General features: G+C 34.9%; 1 protein-coding gene and 1 long non-coding RNA gene across 3 annotated transcripts; one reads left to right on the top strand and one right to left on the bottom strand.

Annotated features, from left to right (window-relative positions):
- Window positions 1–146: 146 nt before the first annotated feature.
- LOC127903150 (uncharacterized) lies at window positions 147–5424 on the top strand. Its single transcript, XM_052443884.1, has 4 exons — window positions 147–1343; window positions 1922–3004; window positions 3058–4707; window positions 4789–5424. The coding sequence occupies exons 1-4, from the start codon at window positions 147–149 to the stop codon at window positions 5422–5424; spliced, it is 4566 nt and encodes a 1521-aa protein (XP_052299844.1).
- Window positions 5425–23356: 17932 nt separating this feature from the next.
- LOC102620404 (uncharacterized) lies at window positions 23357–26646 on the bottom strand. 2 transcript variants are annotated; one of them, XR_008055724.1, is made up of 4 exons: window positions 26353–26646; window positions 25419–25472; window positions 24546–24700; window positions 23357–23561 (listed from the first exon to the last, which is right to left on the bottom strand). It is a non-coding gene; the product is annotated as an uncharacterized LOC102620404 (long non-coding RNA). The 2 variants fall into 2 exon arrangements; XR_372007.4 differs by lacking the exon at window positions 25419–25472 and having other exon boundaries at window positions 26353–26621.
- Window positions 26647–27939: the final 1293 nt, after the last annotated feature.

The following is a 27939-nucleotide window of genomic DNA, read 5'->3' as shown; positions in this document are numbered from 1 at the left end:
AAAAAACTCTTTGTTTAAAAGAAGATAATTCTGGGAAAAACTCATCTCTTGGCAAGTTAGCTTCGTCTTGTCTCACTGACACGTTATAGTGTTCTTAGCTGGTCTGCTTTGCCTTCTTTTCCTTGATCTAGCTCCCTCGATTCCCTATGGCTGGTTCAAGCAATCAAGGAGCGTTTGACTTACAGAATGAATGTGCACGGTTGCAACTAGATGAAGAGGAGGAGGGTGGTCTTGAGGTGGCTATAGAGGTGGATGAAAATCAAGAGAGCATAAATAACGACTTTCGTTATTGCCTAGTGGGGCGTTTTTTAACTGATAAGGTGGTCAACTTTGCTGCTATGAAGAATACTATGGCGGCATTATGGAGACAGGGGAAGGGTGTTTGTATCAAAGCTCTATCTCCTACTCTGTTCTTGTTCCAATTCTTTCATGAAATTGACGTAAGGAGGATTCTCGATTCGGGACCATGGACATTTGATCAACACATTCTCCTTGTCCATCGACTAGGTGCTGAGGAGCAACCACAAAATGTCCCTTTGTTTCATACGAATTTTTGGATCCAAGTGTATAATCTGCCCCTTGGCTTCCAATCCGAAAGGATCTTGCAAAGTTTAGGCAACTATATTGGTTCGTTTTTGGAGTCGGATGAAAATAACCTCAAAGGAGTTTGGCGGAATTATATGCGGCTGAGGGTAACTCTCGATGTAAGGAAGCCTCTCAAGAGACGAATGCGACTGAAACGAACGGGAGGGGAATGGTTTTGGGTGGATTTTAAATACGAACGTCTCAATGTGTTTTGCTTCATATGTGGGCTTCTTGGCCGTACTGAACGCAACTGCCCTTCCTTGTACGACGGGGTGGATGTTAATGCTCCTAGACCCTATGGCATGTGGCTGAAAGCGGCATCTAGACGTGGTGTGCTGAATTCCGGTGACCGTTGGCTGAGGACAGCACCTCCAGAGAAGGAGGAAGGAAATCTTGACAGCTACTCCAACTCAGGGTGTGAAAAGGTAGTGGGTGAGATTAGGGCCACAATATCTACGAAGACTGGGAACAAATCTCGTGGGAAAGAGCAGGTGGGTGGGAATGTGCCTACTTTTGCAGAACCCCCCACTCTTGTCAGAGGTTGGAGTCAAATGGAAAGTAATGGCCAGAATTTGAGGGATCCTACAAGTGGCATGCCCATAGTCAAGGCCAATGACGTTAATTACGATTCTCAACTCATTATTTCAGATGCTAAGCGCAGAAGATCGAGTAATGGGCCGCTTCCAATAGTGGGTCACGAAGAGTTGGTTACAATTCCCATAATGGAAATCTCGGATGTGTCAAAAAACGGACCAGCGGTGGGACCTGCAAATCAGGCCCACCGAACCAAATAAGTTGCTTCAGTTGGAACTGTCGTGGTTTAGGCCACCCACGAACAGTTCAAGTTCTTGTTAATCTGGCCAAGTAGTATAAGCCTGATTTTATTTTTTTGATGGAAACTTTGTGCCGAAGAGATAAATTAGAGAAGCTTAAAATTCAGCTGGGTTATGTCGGCTTGTTTGTGGTAGATAAGGTTGGTCGGAGTGGTGGGCTTGATTTATTTTGGAAGCCCAACTTCATGGTTCAATTGCTCAAGTTTGGGAAAAATTTCATTGATGTGGCTGTTAGGGATTCATAGGGGAGACAGTGGCGTATCACGGGTTACTATGGCTTTCCAGAATCTATCCGTCGTCGTAATTCTTGGAGGTTGTTGCGGTCTCTGGCTATGACTTCCTCTCTTCCTTGGATTTGTTTGGGCGATTTTAATGACCTTCTCCATTCTAGCGAAAAACGTGGGAAGATTAAGCATCCGCAGTGGAAATTACATGGGTTTCAAGAAGCAATTTCAAATGCGGGTCTCTTCGATTTGGGCATGAGTGGTTACCAATTCACTTAGGAGCGATCTCGGGGCTGCGAAGATTGGGTTGAGGAGCGGTTGGATCGAGGCCTTGCCTCTAGTTCTTGGATTCATCTCTTCCCGACAGCGAAGGTAACCAGTGTGGAAGCTTCCTGCTCGGACCACCTCCCTATTTTCCTTGAGCCTGTTCCGATGGTGAGATCCCCGAGAACTAAGAAGTTTCGTTTTGAGAATAGTTGGCTGCGTGAGCCCGATTGTTGTGATGTTGTGAAGGTTATTTGGGCTTCGACTTTAGGAGTGCCTATTCAAAATAGACTTGCTTCATGTGGCACTGCTCTGCTTCATTGGGGCAATCATCTCACCCAAGATTTCCAAGCTCGCATTTTTTATTGCAAAAGGAAGATGGCTTTGCTTCGGGGCCATCGCGATTCGGCAAGTGTGGATAGTTTCTATGAAGCTAGGAAGTGCTATAACGAGCTTTTGCACAGCCACGAAATCTTTTGGAAACAGAGGGCAAAATCTATATGGCTTAAAGAATGTGACATGAACTCAAGATACTTCCATGCTATGGCCTCAGCTCGAAAGAAGCAATATATGATTGAGAAGCTTCGGAATGCTCAGGGGCAGTGGTGCACTACTCCGGAAGACATCAGCGAAATCATTCACAAGTATTTCACTCATATCTTCTCCTCAGAACGTGGCTCATATGCTGCGGTCCTTCATTATGTTGAGCCACGAATTACGGCCGAGCAGAATCACTCTCTTATGGAGCCTTTTAGTCCAACAGACGTCCGTGAGGCGATCTTCAGCATGCATCCAGAAAAATCACCTGGTCCTGATGGTATGAACCCTGCTTTCTATCAAAATTTTTGGTCTATTGTTGGTGATGAAGTCTCTGCTGCATGTCTAAGCTATATTAGTCATTGTGAGTTTCCTGCTAACTTGAATGAGATCACTGTGATCTTGATCCCTAAAACTCCCAACCCTGAAAGCATAACTGACTTTCGGCCAATAGCATTATGTAACGTCCTTTACAAAGTTGTTGCTAAGATGTTGGCTAATCGCCTAAAGTTGATCTTGGGGTCCATCATTTCGGATTCTCAGAGTGCTTTTATTTCGGGCGTACTATTATTGATAATATTATGATTTAAGCCGAGCTTATGCATTTTCTTAAGCGGAAAAGACAAGGTAAAGAAGGGGCAGCTGCTTTTAAGATTGATATGGCCAAAGCCTATGATAGAATCGAGTGGGGATTCCTTTCTGCTATTATGCTCAAGATGGGCTTTACTCTGACTTTTGTTGATCTGATTATGCTCTGTGTTTCCACTGTAACCTACAAGTTCCCTTGTGATGGAGTGGAATTAGGCCCTATTGTCCCTAGCCGTGGTCTTCGGCAAGGTGACCATTTATCTCCATACCTCTTTATTATCTGTGCTGAAGGTTTAAGCTTGCTCATTAACCATTACGAAAGCGCAGGGCTGTTATATGGGGTTCGGATTGCTAGGGGTGCTCCATCCCTCACTCATCTTTTCTTTGCTGACGATTGCTTCCTTTTCTTCAAAGCTATTCCTCAAGAGGCTCAAGTGTTGAAGACTATATTATCTTTATATGGGGCTGCCTCGGGTCAGAGGGTTAACTACAATAAATCTTCCATCTCTTTTAGTGCAAATGTTCACCATGAGGTTGCTCACTCGATTTGTAGCCTCCTTGGGGCTCAGGGCACTGTCAACCATGGCTCTTACTTGGGTATTCCATCTTACATTGGTAGAAGCAAGTCAGCAGCCCTTAGCTATATTCGAGATAGAGTGTGGAAGCGCCTGCAAGGCTGGAATCAAAAGCTGTTATCTAGAGCGGGAAAAGAGATTTTGCTTAAGACAGTAGCTCAAGCAATGCCCAATTACACCATGAATATTTACCTCCTCCCCTTGGAGCTTTGTAGAGAGCTTGAAAGAATGATGAATTCCTTTTGGTGGGGTAAGAAAGGGAATGGCAGTGGGGGTATTACATGGATGAAATGGGATAGGCTTTGTAAGCCGAAGACTCATGGAGGCATCGGGTTTAAAAGATTGCATTTGTTTAATGTTGCAATGCTCGGAAAACAAGGGTGGCGTCTCCTTACCAACCCCAATACCCTTGTGGCTCGTCGATTCAAGGCAAGATATTACCCAAACACTTCTTTTGCTGAAGCCCAGCTGGGGAGCAATCCTAGTTATGTTTGGAGATCAATTTTGGCTGCTCAGCCGGCTATTCGTCAAGGTAGTCGCATTCAAATTGGAGGGGGCCAGCAGACTTCTATTGGTAGTGCCCCTTGGTTGCCTGACAATGACAGCGGCTTCACTACTTCTAATCTTCCAGCAAGCATCAGTTCTGCAACGGTTGACAGTCTCATGGTCCCTAACCAACGTCGTTGGGACTTTGATGCTGTCGATGATATCTTTAACACTAGAGATCGAGACCTAATTCGTCGGATCCCTCTTAGCTCAAGGGTTGACAAGGATAATTGGTTCTGGCTGCCTGATTCCAAAGGGCTTTACTCTGTTCGTAGTTGCTACAAAATGCTTGATACATTGCATCCTCCCCCTAGCAGCAGTGCTTGGCGAAAACTCTGGCTTCTTCCTATTCCTGCAAAAGTCAAGAACTTCCTTTGGCGAGCTTTGACAAATGTCCTTCCAACAGCCGACAATCTCTTGCAGCGCCGTGTAGAGGTACAAGCTTCCTGCCCCATCTGTCACACTTCTTCTGAAACTGTTTTCCATGTCTTGGTCACTTACCCTTTTGCTAAAGCATGCTGGATATCCTCTGTTTTGGGCTTCAATGGGAGTTGTGTGAGCTTTGTTCATTGGCTAGAGGACTTATTTTCTTGCCGTAATATTGATGATTGTAGCCTATCTGCCATGGTCTGCTAGGGTTTGTGGTTGAATAGGAATAACAAAGTGTGGAATGATGTTAACGGGAGGGTCCAAAATGTGGTGAATTCTGCTGGGCAGAATCTGTTCCTGTGGCAGCAAGCCCGCAAGAGTGTCTTTGTCCCCTCATCTTTGGACTCAGCTGCTCATGGTTTTGTTCGCTGGCTTAAACCTAGTATAGGGTGGGTCAAATGCAATGTTGATGCAGCCATTGATAACTCAAGAGGCTTGATTAGTTTTGGGGCTGTTATCCATTCAGCTGGAGGTGACTTTATTGCGGCAAAGAGTGACATCCTCCCTGGTAGTTTTGAAGCTCGTGAGGCTGAAGCTTTTGGTGTAAAGGAAGCTCTCAGCTGGCTCAAGGAATTTGCTTTCCATTTTGTTATCTTAGAGATGGACAGCCTTCAAGTCTTTAATGCTTTAAACGATAAGGTTGTTTATCCTAATGGTTTTGGGTCTATTATTGTTGATTGTAGAGCTTTGGCTCAATCTCTAGGAGAAGTGGCTTTCTCTTTTGTTCTTCGATCTGCGAACTCCGCTGCCCATACTGTTGCTTGGGTGGGGCGTTCTATGTCAGGTTTGGGTGAGTGGAGTCTTGTTCCCCCACCCTGGTTAATTGATGCTTTATCTCTTTAATGCAATCCATGCTTTCTTCAAAAAAAAAAAAGATTCAAAATTTTTATCATTCATTATTGTTTAATAATCACTATAGTAGTTTTATAATAGTTTTTTATTAGAGGCTAGGCCTATTACTTTATGCCATATTACTATATAATTTCAATTTTTTTGCATTCATTGTCTTGTCCATATCTTTGTCCGAATTCTAATGCGGCTTATCATCCACAGACCTTCAACATTTATATAACATATATATCATACAAATCCATTGCTCAATTATTAGCAAATGATTTTATTTTCGAATTTCAGTGTCCTTAAGATTCAAAATTTTTATCATTCATTATTGTTTAATAATCACTATAGTAGTTTTATAGTAGTTTTTTGTTGGAGGCTGGGCCTAGAATTTCTATGTATCCAATTCAAAAGATTAATCTATTGGGTACACTTATCTTACTTATAAACCCAAATAATATCCTTTTAATAACCAAGGTGGGACATGACTTAACAGTCTTCTCTCATGATGAAATCATCCCCCAACTCTAGTTCTTTTGTCCAAAAAACTTGAGTTATTCCATCACTACATTTTGACTACTAAGGGTTTTTCTCTGATACCACTTGTAGGAGGTTGGGCTTAAGATTTCTAAGTACCCAATCCAATCCAAAAGACTAGACAATTATGTGGAGGGATTTATCCTACTTGTAAACTTAAGGATCTCTCATTTATTAGTTAATGCGAAACACAACTCAACACTTTTATACTAATCCTTTAAACTAGTATATACAAAATAATGAACTAAGCATATTAGTATTATTTAAATAACAGTACCACATAAACCACATGATTTATTCTCATTATTTAGTATTTTTATTTAATCAAAATTTTAATGACACGATCCATTTGTAAAAAGAATTTATGGGTCTAGCATTACTCAGTTTTGATAGAATAACAAACTAAGTTAATTTATTTACTTACTTATTTTTATTTTTATTTTTTTCTAGTACTTCTATAGTAATTATCATGCATATACTCAACTTTAGAGAATATCCAAGTAAATATCTTCAGGATATATTAACGTCCTTAATTTTCTTTTATGAGCTGGGCCGGAGCTAGGACTAAAATTTTAGAGGGGCCAAAATTTTATAAAAGTAAACTTTTGGAGGCTAAAGTTGAGAAAATATATTAAGTTACTGATTTAAATTATTAAAATGTTAAACTTGCAGGAGCGAAATCATTAAAAAAAAAAACTCTATTTTAAAAGTTGAAATTATAAATATCTTATATGTATGGCACTTGCGAGTCTCAAGGGAGCTCTGCCTTATTTACGAGATAATAGAATTATAAGGCCGGGATGACACGTAGCTAGAACTTTTAACTCAAGGTATATTTTGTTTTTACATAGAAACACTTACGGCATACTATAATTCTTGCCTAAGTGCATATATCGGCACTTATTTTATGATATTCACAATATTTCTGTATTCTAATTTGTAATAATTTAAAAAGGATGTATTTAATTAAAAAAATCTTATGACATGCTTCTATAATATTTTATGTTTATGACTACGGTCGAAACAAATTTATAATTAATATGTATACATTAATTTCATTTTAACATAAAGAATAATAAAAAAATCTTATTCAGTTAATGACTTTCTTGATGCCGTAATTATATATAGATACGCTATTATGTGAATTGACGTACTAATAGGATGACATTATTGTTGTTGTTGTTGAGTGTTAGAAAATGCATATTTATAAAGGAGAAAACCGTCATTTTACATTTCAAGTCTTACTAACAACCCTTACTTTTATGTATTTAACCTTCTTGTGATTTAATTACGTGTGTTTTATTTTAATTAAGTATTTTATGTATTTTAGGGGCATTATAGTCATTTCATAATAAAGGAGAGATCAGACGGCAAAACAAACATCACTTTTGAACTCAGGACGGTCGAAAATCTTAGGAGGAGCATAAAAGGAAAAATGGCACTGTTCACATGTAAGGAACTATTCACGTGTATGGTACTGTTTACGTTACTGTTCATGACACTGTTCACATAGACGGATCGATGACGTGGCATTGACCGATGATGTGGCATTGACTGATGAGGTGTCACGATCCTGTTGGACTAAAATTCTTATGTACTGTTGATGGTGACGTGGCAGCATATCAGTGGACCAAAAATCTCGCGTACGGTACATGCATCACACAGGATTATTTTCAACCAAACTGCGGTACTGTTGACTGATGAAGTGGCGCAATCCTGAGCGTCCAAACTGTTTTTAATCCGATGGCCATGATTTACTCTATGTATCTATAAAAAGGGGGTCTCTCCCCCCTAATTTGATATCTCTGAATCTATTTTTGGGATCCATTTTCTGTAATTCCTTCTCCATCTTGTATTTTCTATGTATTTTAATAAATTTTTATTTTGCCCCTAGTTCAATTATGAGTAGCTAATGTTCTTTCAAGCTTGGGTTAAAGGTGAAGTCTCAACATGTGTCATGGGCTTAATTTGGTAAATTTATTTTCTCTTCCCCTCTAATTTTTATGGATGTTTTGACTTCTCATCGACAAATAATAATAATCTTGTCTAGATACCGCCTTGGTTACACCAGCTCTCTAGTATAAGGTTATTATTATTTGGCATGATAAGCCCTTAGCACCATATTGATTAGAGTGTGGTTCATGAGGTGTGGATCCCCCCTCATGATTTAATTGGTATTAATAAGAAATATTTAGCCCATGGTGCATGTTGATACGGATCTAGATACCAAAGTACGTCATTTCAATAGAATTTTCTTCAATTTATTCTCGCCATTTCAATTCTAATTTTAGAATTTATTCTTGCCATTTTAATTTAAGTTTTAGTATATTCCAAATCATTTCCACCACAAATCCAACCACCCATTTACAAAAATAATTCTATACATAATTAAAATCCACCTCCTCGTGGGATCGACACTCGTCACCATTAGTCTATTCTACAATAGATTCATACACTTGCGAGTACATTAAAATTTGCACAATAAGTTTTTGGCGCCGTTGCCGGGGAGGTAAGTAATTTTAATTCATAAAATTAATTTTTATGAATAATTCCATTTAATTATTTTCTTGTATTTTTAAAAAAAAAAGAAAAAAAAGGTGAATCTACATTTAAAGGTTAGTATTTCTTTTCTTTTTGTCTTCTTTAAAATTCTGTAATTTAATTTTCAATTTATTTTTCTTTGTAGATTTTTTTTTGTTTATCTTATTAAATTATTTTTAGTTAATTTATTTTCATGTATTTTTTTTAGTGTGTTTTTATAGTAAGGTTGTAATAGCGCAATAAGGTTAGTATCGTAATTTCTCCCTCTTCTTTATTTTTATTTGTTTTGTTCCCATCTTTATTTTTATTTTATTTGTTTTGCATGCATGGTCGTAGGTCATTATTATCTAATCTTGAACCTATAGACCTTGAACTAGAAAAAACATTTTGCACACACAAGCACGTTAAAAATAAATTTGGAATGGATTTACAAGCACCACAGGAGAGGCTATTTAAGGACTATTTTAGTCCCTTAGCTAATTTGAGCACATCATGTATAAGATACCTAAATGTAGCTGCTAGGAGCTTTGAACTAAAACCTAGTGTGCTAAATTGTCTCCCCACATTCTATGGCTTAGAAAATGAGGACCCATATAATCATCTGAATGATTTTCATGCTATTTGTCAAACATTTAAATATGAGAATTTTTCAGACGATGATGTTAAACTTAGATTATTCCTATTTTCTTTAAAGGATAGAGCTCGTTCATGGTTAAATACTTTGCCTGTTAATAGCATTACATCATGAGAACAAATGGTAACAAAATTTTTGAATAAATATTTCCCAGTGCATAAAACCAATGCTATTCGCAGGGAAATCTCGGAGTTTACCCAGAGAGAGGACGAGCAGTTTTTCGAAACATGAGAGCGATTCAATGGGCTACTCTTGAAGTGTCCACATCATGGGTATGAGAAATGGCACCAATGCCAATACTTTTTGGAGGAATTATTGCCGAATGTGCAAGAATGACTAATGGCAACAAGTAGAGGAGAGCTAATGTCAAAAAGTGCATCAGAGATTTGGGAATTCTTCCAGCGACAAGTAGATAATTCCCAACAACGGAGTCGGTCACTCAGGAATACTAGAAGAATTAAGGGAGTAAATGAGGTTCACATTGGCGAATCCACTTCGGGAATCAAAGAAGTCAAGGAGATGGTTGAAGGACTTGCTCGACAAATAGCATCGTTATCGACTGCTAAATCAACTGAACCACATGACCTTGACTCATACTCAGATCAAGCCAATGCCATAGGTGTAATGAGAAAACCATCAAATTACAACCCATACTCCAACACATATAATCCTGGATGGAGAGACCACCTTAATTTTTCATGGTCTCAAGGATTCCAACAGAATGGACCAGCAGCTCCAGCTCCACCAATGCAACAAATTTCTCAAATTTCTCAAGCCTCTCAACCCCCATTTAGACCATACAATCAGAACCAGAAATACACTCAGCCCAAACCATGGGAGGATTCATTTCAGAATTTCAAGAATGTTACTCACTCCACGATTGAGCAACAGAACCACACCATTGATGGACTACGAAATGAGTTGAGAGCAGGCTTCAACTCACAAGCCCAATCAGTTTCAAGCCTCGAGAAGATGGTGGGACAACTTGTTTCTTCAGTTCAGACCTTGGCAATGACCGTTGAGAAAGGCAAGTTTCCAAGTCAACCAGTGCCTAATCCTAAAGGAGTGCATGAAGTAAGTACCAGTTCATCACAACAGCATGGAGAGGTCAAAGTAGTCATGACCTTGCGAAAAGGAAAAGAAGTTGACAGCAAAGTGGAGATGCCGGTGACAAAAGAAAATCAAATTGTACTTGTGAGTGTTGAGGACTCATCACCGGAAGAGAGAGAAGAAACTAACCCACGAGAATACGTTCCCAAAGCTCCATTTCCTCAGAGGTTAGCGAAAGGAAAGAAGGGAAAATCCACAGGTGAGATTCTCGAAATCTTCAAACAGGTAAGTGTTAACATCCCTTTACTTAATGCTATAAAACAAGTTCCATCTTATGCCAAATTTCTTAAAGACCTTTGTACTAAAAAGAGAAACATTCATGTTCAAAAGAAGGCATTTTTAACAGAAAACCTTAGTTCTATCCTCCAATACAAAATTCCTCTAAAATGCAAAGACCCAAGCTCCCCCACTATTTTATGTAGCATAGGGAACCACACAATTGAGAATACTTTGTTGGATTTAGGAGCTAGTGTAAATTTGTTGTCTTACTCAGTATTTTTGAAACTTGGACTTGGAGAATTACACCCAACTCCAGTGGTGTTACAGCTTGCAGATCGGTCCACGAAAATACCTCGTGGTATTGTGGAGGACGTGCTTATCCAGGTAGACAAGTTTTATTTTCCTGTTGATTTCATTGTAATTGACTCTCAACCAATACAAGATTCAAGGAAGCACATCCCCATTATCCTAGGCCGACCTTTCTTGGCAACTGCGGATGCTCACATTCAATGCAGGACTGGAAACATGCAGTTGTCCTTTGGCAACATGACTATGGAGCTGAACATCTTCAACATTGCCAAACAACCTCACAATGCAGATGATGGAATTGTTGATGTGGATTTAATAGAAACAATAGTTGATAATACTTTTCTTTCAAACCTTAGTGATGATCCTTTACAAACATGTTTAACTCACTTTGGTTTGGATTTTGATATTGACAGATCGGTCGATGAGGTCAATGCCCTACTTGACTTAGCACTATCCATGGACACTAATAAATGGAAGTCAAGAGTTGAATAAGTAGCACCATCAGAAAAGAAACTCATCCCATCATCAGAATCACCACCAAAATTCGAACTCAAACCATTGCCCAACACATTGGAATATGCATTTTTGGGAGAAGAAAGTACTCTACCGGTAATCATCTCATCATCCCTAAATGACGAACAAAAAGGTAAGTTGTTGGATGTTTTAAAAGAGCACAAAGGAGCATTAGGATGGACCATAGTAGACATTAAAGGTATAAACCCAGTAGACTGCATGCATTACATTCACCTTGATGAAAATGCTAAATCTACTAGGGAAATGCAATGTCGGTTAAATCCTAATATGAAAGAAGTTGTTAGAACGGAAGTCCTTAAGCTATTAGACGCAAGTATCATTTACCCAATTTCTGATAGTTCATGGGTCAATCCTGTACAAGTTGTCCCCAAAAAGTCAGGAGTCACAGTAGTTACGAATGACGATAATGAATTGATACCCACTAGAGTGACTGCAGGATGGCGTGTATGCATTGATTATAGAAAGTTGAATTCTGTCACACGTAAAGACCATTTTCCTTTACCATTTATCGATCAAATGCTTGATAGATTGACAGGCCATGAATTTTATTGCTTTCTAGATGGCTACTCAGGATATAATCAGATTCCCATAGCACCAAAAGATCAAGAGAAAACTACTTTCACTTGCCCTTTTGGCACTTTTGCATATAGGAGAATGCTATTTGGATTATGTAATGCACCAGCTACATTTCAACAATGCATGTTAAGCATTTTTTCTGATATGGTTGAATGATTCCTTGAAGTCTTTATGGATGACTTTTCTGTCTTTGGTGACTTATTTGATCAATGTTTACATCATCTAACACTAGTTCTGCAGAGATGTATCAAAAAGAACTTGGTCTTAAATTGGGAAAGTGCCATTTTATGGTAAATTAAGGTATTGTTCTCGGTCATATCATTTCGAGCAAAGGTATTGATGTTGACAAAGCCAAGGTGGATCTCATTTCTAATCTTCCTCCACCTAAAACAGTCAGAGAAGTAAGATCTTTCCTTGGGCATGCTGGTTTTTATAGACGTTTCATTAAAGATTTTAGCAAAGTTTCTAGACCTTTATGCAATCTACTTGCTAAGGATGTACCTTTTGTCTTTGATGATTCATGTCTTGTGGCATTTGAAAAATTAAAGCAGTTGTTGACATCATCACCCATTATTCAGCCCCCAAATTGGAGCTTACCATTTGAGCTCATGTGTGATGCATCTGATTATGCAGTAGGAGCAGTATTCGGACAAAGAGTTGATCGAATTCCCCATGTTATTTACTATGCTAGTATGACATTGAATGATGCACAGTTGAACTATTCAACTATTGAAAAAGAAATGCTAGCAGTAGTGTTTGCATTAGAAAAATTTCGATCTTATCTCATTGGTTGTAAAATAATTATATTCACAGATCATGCTACTCTGAAATATCTTCTCACAAAGAAAGATGCAAAAGCTAGATTAATTCATTGGGTGTTACTTTTGTAAGAATTTGACTTAGAATTCAAAGATAAGAAAAGCACAGAAAATGTTGTTGCGGACCACCTCTCTCGTCTCCATTTTGACACAATTACAGAATCATTACCATTGAATGAGTCATTTCCAGATGAACAATTAATGAATGTGGAAGTATTACCATGGTATGCTGACATCGTGAATTATGTTATTACAGGTCAACTTCCAGAGCATTGGACCAAGCAAGACAAGGCTAAATTCTTTACAGAAATAAAGAATTTCTTTTGGGACGACCCGTATTTGTTCAAGTATTATGCGGATTAAATTGTTAGACGATGTGTCCCAGAAAATTAAATTCAGAATATTCTTTCATTCTGCCATGAACAAGCTTGTGGAGGCCATTTCAGTGCTAAGAAAGCAGCAACTAAAGTTTTACAATGTGGTTTCTATTGGCCAACTATATTTCGAGACACCTACACTTTCTGTTCTTTATGTGATAGGTGTCAACGAATAGGGAGCATTACGCGAAGGAACATGATGCCACTAAATCTAATTTTAGTGGTTGAGATTTTTGACGTATGGGGTATCGACTTCATGGGACCATTTTCCCCTTCTTTTGGCCATCAATACATATTGGTTGCTGTTGACTACGTCTCAAAATGGGTAGAAGCAATTCCATGTAGAACCAATGATCACAAGGTGGTGATAGGATTTTTGAAAAGCAACATTGTTTCACGCTTTGGATTCCCTCGAGCAATAATCAGTGATGGTGGTGCCCACTTTTGTAACAAAACATTCAAAACTCTTTTGACACAGTATTCAATCACTCACAAAGTGGCGACCCCATATCATCCGCAAACTAGTGGCCAAGTTGAGATCTCCAATCGAGAAATAAAGCACATATTAGAAAAGACGGTAAGGCTAGACAGAAAAGATTGGTCATTAAGACTTGATGATGCATTATGGGCATATAGAACGGCTTTCAAGACCCCGATTGGGATGTCACCCTACAGGCTAGTGTATGGAAAAGCTTGCCACCTACCTGTGGAACTCGAGCATCGTGCATATTGGGCCATCAAGAAATTCAATTTTGACATGCAGCAAGCCAGGTCAGAAAGAAGATTACAGCTGGCAGAACTTGAAGAAATTCGTAATGACGCATACGAAAATGCCAAGATTTACAAGCAACGAATGAAAGTCTTCCATGACAACCAAATTATGAGAAAATCGTTCACTCCAGGTCAGAAAGTACTTTTATTCAATTCTCGCTTGCACCTATTCCCAGGTAAGTTACGCTCTCGTTGGTCTAGCCTATTTATTGTACATACTGTTTTTCCACATGGGGTAATTGAAATTAAGGACCCAAAGAACGGTGTCACGTTTAAAGTTAATGGTCAAAGACTAAAGTCATATCTAGAGTACCAACCACATGGAGAAAACACTAAAATAAATTTGAGTGACCCACCAGATTTGAATTGATTTTTTTTCTTTTCGTTGATTTGATTTTTCTTTCTTTCTTTTTATTATTCTTTTGCTAATTGAAATTATTTTTTCATAAGTGTGTTTGTTTAACTATTAAGTTTTTTCTTATCATTTTTAATCATGAGTACCTTACTTAGACCGTTCCTCCTGAACATTCTTAAACCACTTCAACATGTCAAAACTCATCTCAAAAGGTAGATTCAATTTTGTAAAACACATCGCATTTGGGCTCTACAGCCACCAGCGTTAGTAGCCTATGTTAAGGGTTTAGAAAGCCAACTCAGAGACATTGAGAGAAGTGTTTACGACATCCAGTTGGAGCTTGAGGTAAATTCAATAAGAGGACGATTTTAATTTTCTTTGTGTGTTTTAATTTATTTTTCTGTTTGTGTGCTTTAGTTTGTTACCCCGGTGAAGTGGCGGATAACGGTACTCCGTGACAATCAAGTCGGTTACTTCAGTTTCCCATAATAACTGATAATCTGAGGCGAAGGTATGGACAGAAACGAGATTCTAGCAAAGCTTCACAAGCGATTCCCTTCACTTCCTCAGAATGCCCTCCTTACGATCTATAAAGCTCGGTCCGAACGCATGCGATTACTCATGAGGAATAACATACCTGCTGACATCCGTTGGTTAATTGAGGCTAAAGTACGATCGGCAGGTGAGTTACCTTCAAAATTTATTGCATACATGCCTGGTTGTGGTAAAGGAAATTATGCAAGAAAACGACGAGCTCGAAGAATTTATGTTGCTTGTCGTAAGTGTGCCAGAATGAGTTGCGATAAAAACCCATGTTCTTTAGTAATGGTGTCTGATAACGGGGAAGATAAGATTCAATTCATTAGGGGTGGCTTGAATAAGGAGTCATTGGATGATATCCTTCTGTCTCTTGAAACGCATCCCAGTGGATATGTGTAAGGAGCGATTCTCCAGTTATGGCCATTATTCCAGACAGAGCACACACGATATAGTCTCGGGAATCTGACTATAAACGACCATGCTTGCCAGTTTATAAGAAAACTGGATGGGAAGCCTATCCTCGACCCATAGAGGGCGTTCAAGCCGTTTCTGGACGTAAAACTAGAGGAAGATGTGAGCCACAGTCGCAACTACCTGTAAATATCCTTTTACTTTACTATTATTTTATTTCACTGTTGTTTTATTGTTTGTATTCTTGTCTTTAATAATTTTATTACTGTTTACTTTTTCATTTTTACTGTTTCCTTTTTTTACTCTCGAGCCATGTGCTTTACGCGTATTTGACATTGACACGTTACCTCATACACAGCTGTGATCCACTGTCACCAAGATTCTTAAATGTGATTTCTTTTTTGTCAAGCACTCACAAATTATTTTTGAGAAGTATCACAATGGCAGCTACTCCCAATAGACAATTCAAGAACATTTGTGTGCTTTCTGGATTTAACTATGGCAAATATAAAGAGTTCGTTGAGGCAGCCATAGATCTTGGTCGAAGCATAGCAGTGAGAAAATTACACTTGGTGTATGGAGGAGGTAATCGAGGGTTATCAAAAATGGTCTCAGAAGCAGCTTTTGTCAGAGGAAGTCAAGTGTTAGGCATCATCCCAAGAGTCCTAAAACCTTTGGGCAGTTTTTTTGACTCATCGACTGGAGAAGAGTTAGTCGTCTCAGGTATGCAAAAAAGAATAACTGAAATGCTTAATCATGCTGATACTTTTATTTTCCTTCCAGGAGATCTTGCAACACTATAGGCACTTATTACACTAGCATCTTGGGCCCATCTGCACATTCACCAGAAACTCATCGGTTTGTTAAATGTCAATAATTTTTATGATGGCTTTATTGCATTTCTTAACCATGCAATAAAAAACTATTTCATTCCTTCCAATGCGAAAAAACTTTTTATTTGTGCTCACACTGCTAATGAGCTACTTGATCTATTACAAGCTTATAAACCGGAGTCAGACCCCTGGACCTTTGTGTTGGAGCGTCCAAATAATGATGGTAATAATAGCCGTAGTAAGAAGTACAAATTAGATTTAACTCTCCGCTTGTAAATATTTTCTTCTGTGTGTACTACCCATGTGATGTCTTCTAAACTCTACTTCTTTCCTTTCAAACATTGAGGACAATGTTTCATTCTGGTTGGAGGGAGAGAATAGTCGACAATTGTGGAATCTTGGTTAAGTTTTTACTGATTTTTTGTTATAGAAACTAACTGTTTCTAACGTTTTGTGTTGAAGATGGCTGAATATGGAGTGTAGTGACTCTAGAAACGCATCTTCATCGTTTCAAAAAAAAAAACAAAAAAAATTCAGACATTTTCTTTTTCTTTATTAAGTTTTTGTGTTCATTTTTCTTTTTCTTTCTCCTCCATAAATATACATTTTCAAACTTTTGAGCCTTTAAAAAAAAACCATTTTCTTTTTCTATCATTTTAAGTGTAACTTTTCTAATTAGTTTTTCTGCATCATATTCATATTTCTGCATGCATATTTTCCTTTCATGCTTAGAATAGGTTGGGGGGTAGGATGTTGTTTTAAAAAAAAATATGTGATTTGTTTTAACATTAGATGACATGATTAATTTCAAACTTTAGTATTTGTATTATCTTTGGTCTTAAGTGATATTACATTATGTTTGCTATTCTACATGTTGATGTCGGAGACAAATATGAGTTGCTTGAAGGAATGAACATGTCATAATAAGTACCAAGTAAGTTTTTGAGCCTATCATTTTTCTTGGAGAGTAACCCTTTTGCCCATTCTTTATATAGCTTAACAGTTTATTATTGTATACACGATCTCTAGATTTCTTTTGAGTTAACCCTTTAAAAAAAATTTATAAAATTAAAAAAAAAGAAAAAAATGTGTGTTGCTACATTTGGAGGCCCATCTAATTAGTAGATATGGAAGATTATTTAGAGCCCTAAAAAACGATGGAAATGTCATCTTTGATCCATTTGAGCCTTTCTATCTATCCCTTTTATCAAATATCCATAGTTAACCCTTTTGAGTCTTTAAAAAAAAAAACTTTTCTTTGTCAAACTTATCATCTTGACCCACTCCGATTTGGAGTATTACCCAATATCTTATAAGTTTCATCACCTATTTATGTTTGAGAAAAATGTAAATAATTATTTTATTTAGTGACGTTGTGCCAAGCAAAAGCAAAAAAAAAATTGTTTCAAAAATAAGAAGAAAAAAAATAACAACAATAATAGGTGAAATCCACCTTGCAACTTCTAAAAAAAAAAAAAATCTTCTGCATTTTTCTCAAACATATACTTTGTTTCCCTTATTTCCCTTATTTCCCTTTTTTGTTAACCATGTCCCTAGCCTATGTTACATCCTAATAAAAGTCCTTCTTGATTTTAGGGAACTATAATCTGAAGTACAAGCTAGTTATGTGGGCTAAAAAGATGTAGTGGTGCATAATAAAAAAAATAAATAAAAGAAAAATAAAAAAAAGATAAATAAATTGGGTTGACTAGCATTTTTGTTTGACTTGAGATCGTATTATTTCTAAGCTGAGGGCATATTTATTTCATCTTGGTGAGAGTATGTGATATCACTTCTTTATTATTTTCTCTCTCAATTACCATTCATTGGAGTGACTATTTTTATTGGTTTTAATTTCTTTGTGAGAGTGTCATTACTTCCAGTGAGATTTTGGGGTTTGACATGTCATTCTTGAAAGTAACTATAACAAAGTCTACTGTGCTGATTCATGTGGATGGTTGATGTGGGTGTGATGTTGCTTTAGACTGGAGATAATGCTTATACTTTTATTTGATTGCTATCATTCATCTGATTGAATAAACACGAGTGTTTCTAAATAAATAAATAAATAATCATTTTAAATTTGAATTTTATTTTCGCTTTTATTTGCTAGGGGCTAGCAATAAGCTGGTTGGGGGGTGTGTTGAGTGTTAGAAAATGCATATTTATAAAGGAGAAAACTGTCATTTTACATTTCAAGTCTTACTAACAACCCTTACTTTTATGTATTTAACCTTCTTGTGATTTAATTACGTGTGTTTTATTTTAATTAAGTATTTTATGTATTTTAGGGGCATTATAGTTATTTCACAATAAATGAGAGATCAGACGGCAAAACGGACATCACTTTTGAATTCAGGACGATCGAAAACCTTAGGAGGAGCATAAAAGGAAAAATGAACTGTTCACATGTACGGTACTATTCACGTGTACGGTACTGTCTACGTTACTGTTCACGACACTGTTCACATAGACGGATCGATGACTTGGCATTGACCGATGATGTGGCATTGACTGATACTAAAATTCTTATGTACTGTTGATGGTGACGTGACAGTATATCAGTAGACCAAAAATCTCGCGTACGGTACATGCATCACACAGGATTATTTTCAACCAAACCGCGGTACTGTTCAACCCGGGTCAAACCGTGTTACTGTTCATCCGCGTGGTCAAACCGCGTACTGTTGACTGATGACGTGGCACAATCCTGAGCGTCCAAACTGTTTTTAATCCGATGGCCATGATTTACTCCATGTATCTATAAAAAGGGGGCCTCTCCCCCCTAATTTGATATCTCTGAATCCATTTTTGGGATCCATTTTCTATAATTCCTTCTCCATCTTGTATTTTCTACGTATTTTAATAAATTTCCATTTTGCCCCTAGTTCAATTATGAGTAGCTAATTTTCTTTCAAGCTTGGGTTAAAGGTGAAGTCTCAACATGTGTTATGGGCTTAATTTGGTAAATTTATTTTCTCTTCCCCTCTAGTTTTTGTGGATGTTTTGACTTCTCGTCGACAAATAATAATAATCTTGTCTAGATACCGCCTTGGTTACACCGGCTCTCTAGTATAAGGTTATTATTATTTGGCACGATAAACCCTTAGCACTATATTGATTAGAGTGTGGTTCATGAGGTGTGGATTCCCCCCTCATGATTTAATTGGTATTAATAAGAAATATTTAGCCCATGGTGCATGTTGATACGGATCCAGATACCCAAGTACGTCATTTCAATAAAATTCTTTTCAATTTATTCTCGCTATTTCAATTCCAATTTTAGAATTTATTCTTGCCATTTTAATTTAAGTTTTAGCATATTCCAAATCACTTCCACCACAAATCCAACCACCCATTTACAAAATTAATTCTATACATAATTAAAATCCACCTCCTCATGGGATCGACACTCGTCACCATTAGTTTATTCTACAATAGATTCGTGCGCTTGCGAGTACATTAAAATTTGTACAACAGTTGTCGCTATTGGTATTTTGCCATTCTAAAACTACAATCAATTTTCTATCAATCAAGCAGAAACGATACAATGAATTAGTAATTTTGTGTCAAGATTTTTGTAAAGATTATTTCTAGTATTATGGGTGTGTTTGGCAAGAGGATTAAAAGTGGGAGTCAGACTATTTTTTTAAATTCTACTTTAATCTCATGTTTGGTGCTCTTATGCGTATTGGGGTTAACTTATTGTAGGCCCACAATATAATCTCAATTTTGTGAAGGGAGTTATCCCAAGGGGGCCCATAGGATTAGTTAGGTTAGGATTATAGTGTTAACTCAACCGAACATAATAATTTATGAATATTAAAATTATATTAATATTTAATAAATGTAAAATAAAAATATTTATTTTAATAATGTAAATAATAAATTACACTAAAAATCAATATTAATTTCACATTAAATGATAATTTTATTTTAATTTATAATTATTAATGTTGATCTGAATGACCTTACAACTTTGATTTTAATGATAATAAATCACGTGCCAAGGGTTTATTGGTAAATATATGTTTCAAATCTCACTAACTCTTGAAGGACTAAAAGCCAAAAATCATCCATGTAAGAATTAGTTCGAACCATTCAAATGGACAAAGGCTCAAAGCTGATCAAATCAAGGATAAGCCTCAAGTGTACCAGCTTAGGTGATTTTTCTTATTACTTTTCTTGTAAAGATAGTATGATAAAATGAATGCATATTTAAGCATGTAAAAGCACAAATTATTTTCATAACATTTTCATAAGATAAAGGTTGTATATGTTAAAATGAAAATTGATTTTATGAATGAGTTGTTTTAAAAGTTTGTGGACTAAATTGATGAACGTTTTTAAGAACTTTGAAATCCTAGAAATGTCTCTATTTGAATCCTTAAATTATTTTTAGGCAAAATTATGATTTTGAAAAACTTAGTGTTGAAACGTATAGTTCAAGCAGCAAATCGATAACATTTGGAAAAGGTTCTGGACGAAAACAGTGAACCGTTTATTGCAAACGGCTAATCGATAATCTTGGAAGAGGTTCTGGATGCAAACAATGAATCGTTAATGGAAAGTAGCTAATCGATAACTTTTGGGAGAGTTTCTGAATTAAAACGGCTAACCGACAACTTGTAAGTGGTAATTTGAATTCGAAAATTTTTCAAATTCTTTCAAAACGATAATTTGTCTTTTTAAGCAAACAGCGATCTGTTTGAAAATTAACGATAATTCAATTACTACCAAAAATAAAACAACATCTACTTTTCTTAGTCAAACTCATTTAAAAACAACTTGTTCGTTTACTATTCATTATGTTCTTCAATTTATTAAGCTTAACATTGTTCATACAAATCACCTTGAGTTTTCATTTATTTATTCATATACATTCATGTATCATTGAGCTATAATTTGCAAATATACTCTTGTGAGAGTGCAATCTTCCTAAACTTTAATTTCATTTAAAAAATTAAATGCTTGTGAGTGTGGGAAACATTTGAAAAAGAGGTATGTGATTATCTCTCATTGTAAAGGTTTATTGACACCTTAGAAGTCAATTGTAAATATCTTGAAGCCTTGGGCTGTAAGACTTCCATAGTGGAATGCTCAAGTGAGGTTGGCTCGGAGGTGTAGACATAGACGAGTTTTGCCGAACCACATAAAATCCTTGTATTTGCTCTCCTTTCCATTACCTCCTTAAATTTACTCATTGTTGTATGATTGGTGTTAAAAATTGTATGTTTATTAAGGGGTAAAAATGTTATTTTTTGCTTATATTTATAATTTACATTTGTATTTGTGTAACCTATTGTGAATTTCTAATTATGTTTTTAAATATTTAATCATGTGTATTTGTATTGTTTATTAGGTATAAATAATAATTTCATGCAATTTGAGGCTCCAAACAAATGTACGGATGTCAAATTTGAATTCCATAGGTTCGATGAGTTAAGTCATAGTCGAGAAGGATCTGTGAATTTTGTTGTAAAATTATAAGTTTTTACCACTTTTACTCTTTTAGTGTAGTAATTGGCAAATTATAAGTTCTTACTATATTAAGTGTGATAATTGTTAGTAGAATAAGTTGAGTGTCCTTGAGTGCATTGAATTAGATTTATGTTTTGGTAGTGGAACAAATGTATGGCCGTGATATGATTGGCTTTGTTTATATGTGTGGTGTGAATTGATTATAAACTAGTATAAATAGAGAGGGGGTAATACATCTCTCTACACACATTTCTTCACTTCTTTCCTCCAAATTCTTCTCCTCTTCTGTCTATATCCATTATGTTTTAATATTTTATAATATATTTTTAATAAATAAAATTAGTTTAATTTTCAATTTTCAAAAACCATTTTTTAAAATGATGCATAATTTGATTTTAATAATTACCTTTATTTCAATTATGTTTAGCTAAATACTAATAGTTAGGATAAGGTGAAATTCTTAGTAAAAAAAAAATGATTGAATCAAATTCTATTTCTAATTATATAAATTAAAATATTTTCTATCTAATTTTATCCATATTTTATATTTTAAAATTTTGATTTATTGTAGACAAACATAGGAGTTTGGCACAATAAATTTTTAATATCTTAGTATAAAGTATGGTGAAATGGTATTTTAACTTATTATAGACAAGTTAAAATTTGGCACACTAAGTACTTAATCCATAATAAAATTAATGGGAAAATAATTTTAATTTATACAATTAATCTTTTGGGTAATAAAATAAAAATAAAAAGAATTTATTAAAATGTATTTACTACTAAGAGTGAATCCATAACTCTAACTAATTTAATTCAACAGTTACACTTGAATTAAGTTACATATATTTAAATTCTATTTTCATTTCTTAGATAAATTAAAATAAACAAATTAAATATTTTCTCTATGAATCGACCTCGGACTCACCGATCTACATTATAACTAGACATTTTTATACTTAAGAGTAAATTAAACACTTTTGAGTCATGTCACTGTATTTATTGTTATTAATTATTTGGAGTACAATTGTTATTAACTATTGTTATTAATTATTTGGAGTACAAATTGCTTAGTTAGAATTTTAATTCACTATTTTATAATTTCAAATTTACATTTTAAATTAATTATTAAATTAATATTCAAAATATAAATTTGATAAAATAATAGAATAAAAAATAAAAATAATATAAATATTATAACTATATTTACTAAATAAAAAAATGTATTTAAATTATGATTTATATTTAATTAATATCATTGAGGTTGATTGGTATAATTAATAATACAAACTTTTTAGTTATAATAATGATGATAATGATGATGATGACAGCTTGTAAATTGTAATATTATAAATAAAAATACTAAAATATTTTATAACTAATTTTTTTAATTTTATATTAAAATAATTTTCATTTGTATTAATTCAATTAAACTATGATTAACTAAATATTTATTTATTTTTAATTAATTTTGATAATAACAATATTACAATCAAATCTAATCGTGAACTATACCAAATACAAAATAGTATTAAATATAATCATATCTTATCACATCCCTTCCTATGATATCATGCAGACCAAACACACACACTAACACTACCAGAAAAATGGCCTTCACTGATACTATTTTAGTGTCAGCAATATGTTTCACTGACACTGAGTTTTAGTGTCAGCATAGCCCATGCCAGTGTTACAGTGACACTAGAAAATAGTATTAGCAATTTATGTCACTATAGTATAAAACAATTTTGATGCTAGGACATCACGTATATAACAATACTATGGTATCAAACAAATATTGATACAAGGGTATTACAAAGATAACGATACCATAGTAACAATGTTTATTCGAAAAAAATTAAAAAAAAAAAAGAAATAGAAATTTACAATTGGTACTTGAATTAAAATACTCATTGAATAATTTGAAAATTTATTACATTGTGTAGAACTACATGAACATTGAAATATAAAAAGCCAAAACATTGTGTCAAACTCAAAAGACTAAAGAGTTTACAATAAAAACTACTCGAAGGGTCAACCATCACCAACTATAATCTTGTATTTATTTCTATAGTCTTGCTCAATCCTGAAAACCTATTGAAGAAAAAAAAATGTTGTGTTAACTAAAAACAGGTTTTCTCAACAAAACAAATCTTAAAAGAGAGTGAAAACTAGCAAAACGGGTTTGGATTCATCATCATGACCAGCAAAAATAGCAACCCGTTTAGCTAGCTTGGCTGAGAACTCATCAGCTATCAAATTATATGTGCAGAACCAAAGAAAAAATAAAAAATAATTTAAACATAGTGATATTATTACTTCAGGCAACAAGAATCAATACTTGTACTTCAGTGATATTATTACTTCAGCTAACAAGAATCAATACTTGTACTTCAGTGATATTATTACTTCAGCCAATAAGAATCAACACTTGTACTTCATTTAACTCTTTCTTTTTTTCTTTTTCTTTTGCCGGAAAAGAACTCTACTGAACTTAAAAATTCTTATTAATTTTGATGTACTGTAAATAATTTAGTCCATGATTTAAATAATTAGTGCAACACCGAAATGCCATTAGCTAATCTTGATGCTGAAGTAAAGAGCAACTTTAAGCATATAGCATAGTCATAGAGTCATTAACATTAAAGCCAATGCTTGGCAGCAAGCATTTTGTTAAGACACCACACATGGAATAATATATGGATTTATTCTGTCCATTAGATTATTTATTCTACATCGACATTAAGTATAGTTTTTTAAGAAGATTCACCAAAGATCAATTTTTCAAAAATATTTCTTTTTTTTTTGTTTGATCTCTTTAGGGCTTGTTCAATCAGATAAAATATGCAAAAGCAAAGAATTAAGACTTTACAGGATATTGTTATCTCATTCTACCATGGCCTAAAAACAAAAATGCATTCAATAAACAAGGCAGCCCAGATTATGCAAATATATTTTCCTGATTATCCAATACTCAGCATCATGGCTTTGATGTAGACTCAAATCATAGCAATAGATGGAATCCAAAAAAAGAATAAAAAAGAACTCATTCGAAATTTAAGCAGTTATGTTAGTTACCTCAACATCAGATGACCTTCAACTGCCCTTGCCATGTTTCCTGAGTATGATGGAATAAACACATCACTTTCAACAGATACAATGTAGTCAAGTGCAGCCATTTGAGATGCATGATTGACAAATGGTTCCAGCTCCTCAACAGATGCCAACTTTCCCTACAAAGAAAGCAATCACAAACACAAATCAACATACTACTATCAGCCAAAATAAATAAAAGTTCAAAACTTGAGCTGCAAAAATTATAACAAGATAAAAGTCATTTTAGCCCTTTTGTTTATTCTAAGCAAGAAAAAGCGGGTGAAGAAAATTTGTTAATGATCAGAAGCAAATGGTGAAATTGAACACTGGCACAATGAATTCCACAATTAGCCAATGACTGAAGTTGATTACAGAGAGGTCTTTCTATTATAATTGACATTACTTGCATGGTTATGAGACTTATGGGCTAAACTCATCAGCACAAGATAATATGACTAACTGGATTACAATCTCAGATGAGCTGCACATCATGTTTAACAGGGCACACATGAACATTCTACTGCATTTTCTGTTTTGAGGTTTCACACGGTCAATGTTCACAAAAAACCTCATAAATTATTTTAGGACTATTTCAAAATCAAGCACCAAAATTTACTTTTTAAGACAAGAATCACACACCATATAAGACGAAAGTAATACATATGCCCTAAACATGAAATTGCAACTTTGAATATATATTAAATTTGTAATTTCTCATATCATTAACTCTCTCAAAAGAAAAAACTATTATGAACTTAGAAAAAGTAAAATACTTATATAGAAGGCAAGCTTATACATATAGATAGAATACAAGCATCATACAAGCAAGCAATAGGTTATAAAAGGCACAATTACTTGTTTAGCTGCAGATGAGTAGTTTCTCAAAGCGAATACCACAGGGCAAAGGCTCTGGATTAGAAACGCATTCGCAAGAAACAACAGTCAGCAGTCAAAAAGAAAAAAAAAGGCAAAATGAATACTATATATGCATACTGCAATAGGAGAACCTCTTCTAGTAGCCACTTTCTGCCTAATAATTCCCCATATCTTTAATTGTTTCAATTAAAATACTGCCCTACTCACCATATAAATCGCCAATAACAACACTATAAATAACACAATCAGCAAACAGACAAAAAAAAAAAAAAAGATGCATAACATATCCTATTTAAGTGAATGTAAATCAAAGGGTATAATCAGTTAGTAGACAATAACATCATGTTTACGATATGCGAATCAAAACAGATATTACATATAATTATTTTTAAAAAAAAATTACTACCCGGCTTATCTCAAGCAGACATGTAATAAATCATGCTTTCCATCAAATCAAGCAAAATTAATCAAAATTAATCAAACTACAACTATAGAAACAATAAAATCACAGTTGAAGTTAAGAGAAAATTAGAAAATTTTCAAAAAGAGAAAGAAAATCAATGAAAGAAATAGAGCAAACACTAACCTTTGTTTCTCTGCCAATGAACCCATATCTTAATTAATTGAAAAAATCACTATCAATAAAAATTTTATTAGTGAGGTTAGGGTTTGGGTGAATGGCTTTTCAGTTAGGGATTTGAGTTTTGGTTTCAACTGTGAGAGAACGAACAGCAGAGAGGGAATTTTTGGTGAAAAATAAATGAAAGGGAATGACCAAAATTTTCGAAGTGTTCAGATAATTTATTTTCAATTGAAAATTTCTTATCTTCAAGCCAGGACAACACTGGAAAAATTGAAGTTCAAGGTTTAAGATACGAATCTAAAAAGGAAATTAAAAAATTACGATGATTACCTCAATAGCTTCGATCTTCGATCGTCTATTACAATATTATTTTCAATCTTCAATATGTTAAGGCTTTTTAGGTATTCTTGTCTTCAATCTTTAATCTGCAGTGCCTATTTTTGTTTCATTTACTCTAGCATAATAGAGAGAGTGATTAATTTATTTAGTTTAACTAGGGTTTGGTTTTGGTGAAGAGAGAAAAAGATATGGTAAGAGATGAGAGAACAAACGTTGCGAGGGAGGGAAGATGAAACACAAAATTTTTCGTTAAGTGGTCAATTTATAGTAAACAAATTAAGACAAAAGGCCGATGTCGTTTAATAATAAGGGAAATAAAAAAATTAAAATTAAAACTAAAACTAAAATTACGCTTCTAAGTATCAATGAAGGGTTTTGATACCATAATGTCAATACATGCTTACACTTATTTGTTAAAAGCACTAAAAATAGCTTAGGTCATCAAATGCTGATACTTTTTAATATAGTATCAGTGGGCTAGTATCACTAAAGCCCTTTTTTCTGCTAGTGTAATAATATTTTTCACCTATATATACGTATGTGTGTGTGTTTGTGTGTGTGTGCGTGTGTCATCTCAACCTCACCCCTAAGCATCATGTTCCTAGGGATAGAGACCTTCAAGCTATCCGTGAACTGAAATGAAAAGGAAGTGGAATTAGTCTTTTTTCCGAGTAGTCGTTTTTCTTTACTTATATTGTATTGGATTTTCCAGTGGAGAGGGCGGGAAAGATTGACCAGGGCCTCTTAACCTACAAGAGTCATAGTTAAGCCTTTCCCTACCAAGCATTGAGATCAAAATCCCGAGGGAGCTATGTTTTCGAGCAAGCCTCCGGGATGGGGGGAGACCTTCACGTCCAGTTCGGAGGGTGGGGATATCTCGATCACTAGCTTGTATGACTATCTCGCTTACTTTAATTCAATAGCCTATATTGAATTAATAGCCTATAACAAGCCAACGTAGGCTCGGCTCCCTATATCGAATCATCATCACATAAATTGTATGATTATGATGCACATGTGAAATTATTATTTTTTTCAAAAAAAAGAAATAGAACACAAATTGTTGGCCTATTTGCCTCGTTTTTCAAATGAATGAGTGAAGATGAATGGATTAGATTTAGTACTAATTTGACCTTTTTGTTAACCTTTTAGAGATATATAATTTATTAGATAAAAATATAAAATTAATTAAATCCTAACCGTATATAGTACATATGTGGCAGAAAATTATGAAGAGTTGAGAATAGGTCGGCTTAGTATTAGATTAAAATCTGAATGACAAGATGCATAATAATAGTAATAAAAATAATCCTATTAAATCGGCGAAGCTAAATCAAACAACATTTGACAATTATTTCCCGAACAAAACACCGTACTAATTGTCGTAGTATTATTATCTCACAAGCGGGTCAAATTTCCACCCTCCAATCAAAAAAATTAATTAAATCCACATCCTTTGTTATTTTTTTCCTCTTTTTTATAAAAATCAGTCTGCTAAATAAGCAACCATTTATATAAAACACATTTCTGCCTTATTTTAAACCCCAATTAGAATAATAACCTCTTATCAAAGCAAAA

Source organism: Citrus sinensis, chromosome 1, assembly GCF_022201045.2.
Source record: "Citrus sinensis cultivar Valencia sweet orange chromosome 1, DVS_A1.0, whole genome shotgun sequence".
In the NCBI taxonomy this organism is placed as follows: Eukaryota; Viridiplantae; Streptophyta; class Magnoliopsida; order Sapindales; family Rutaceae; genus Citrus; species Citrus sinensis.
The sequence above is the reverse complement of the archived record's forward strand: the minus strand, read 5'-3'. Positions and strand labels throughout refer to the sequence as shown.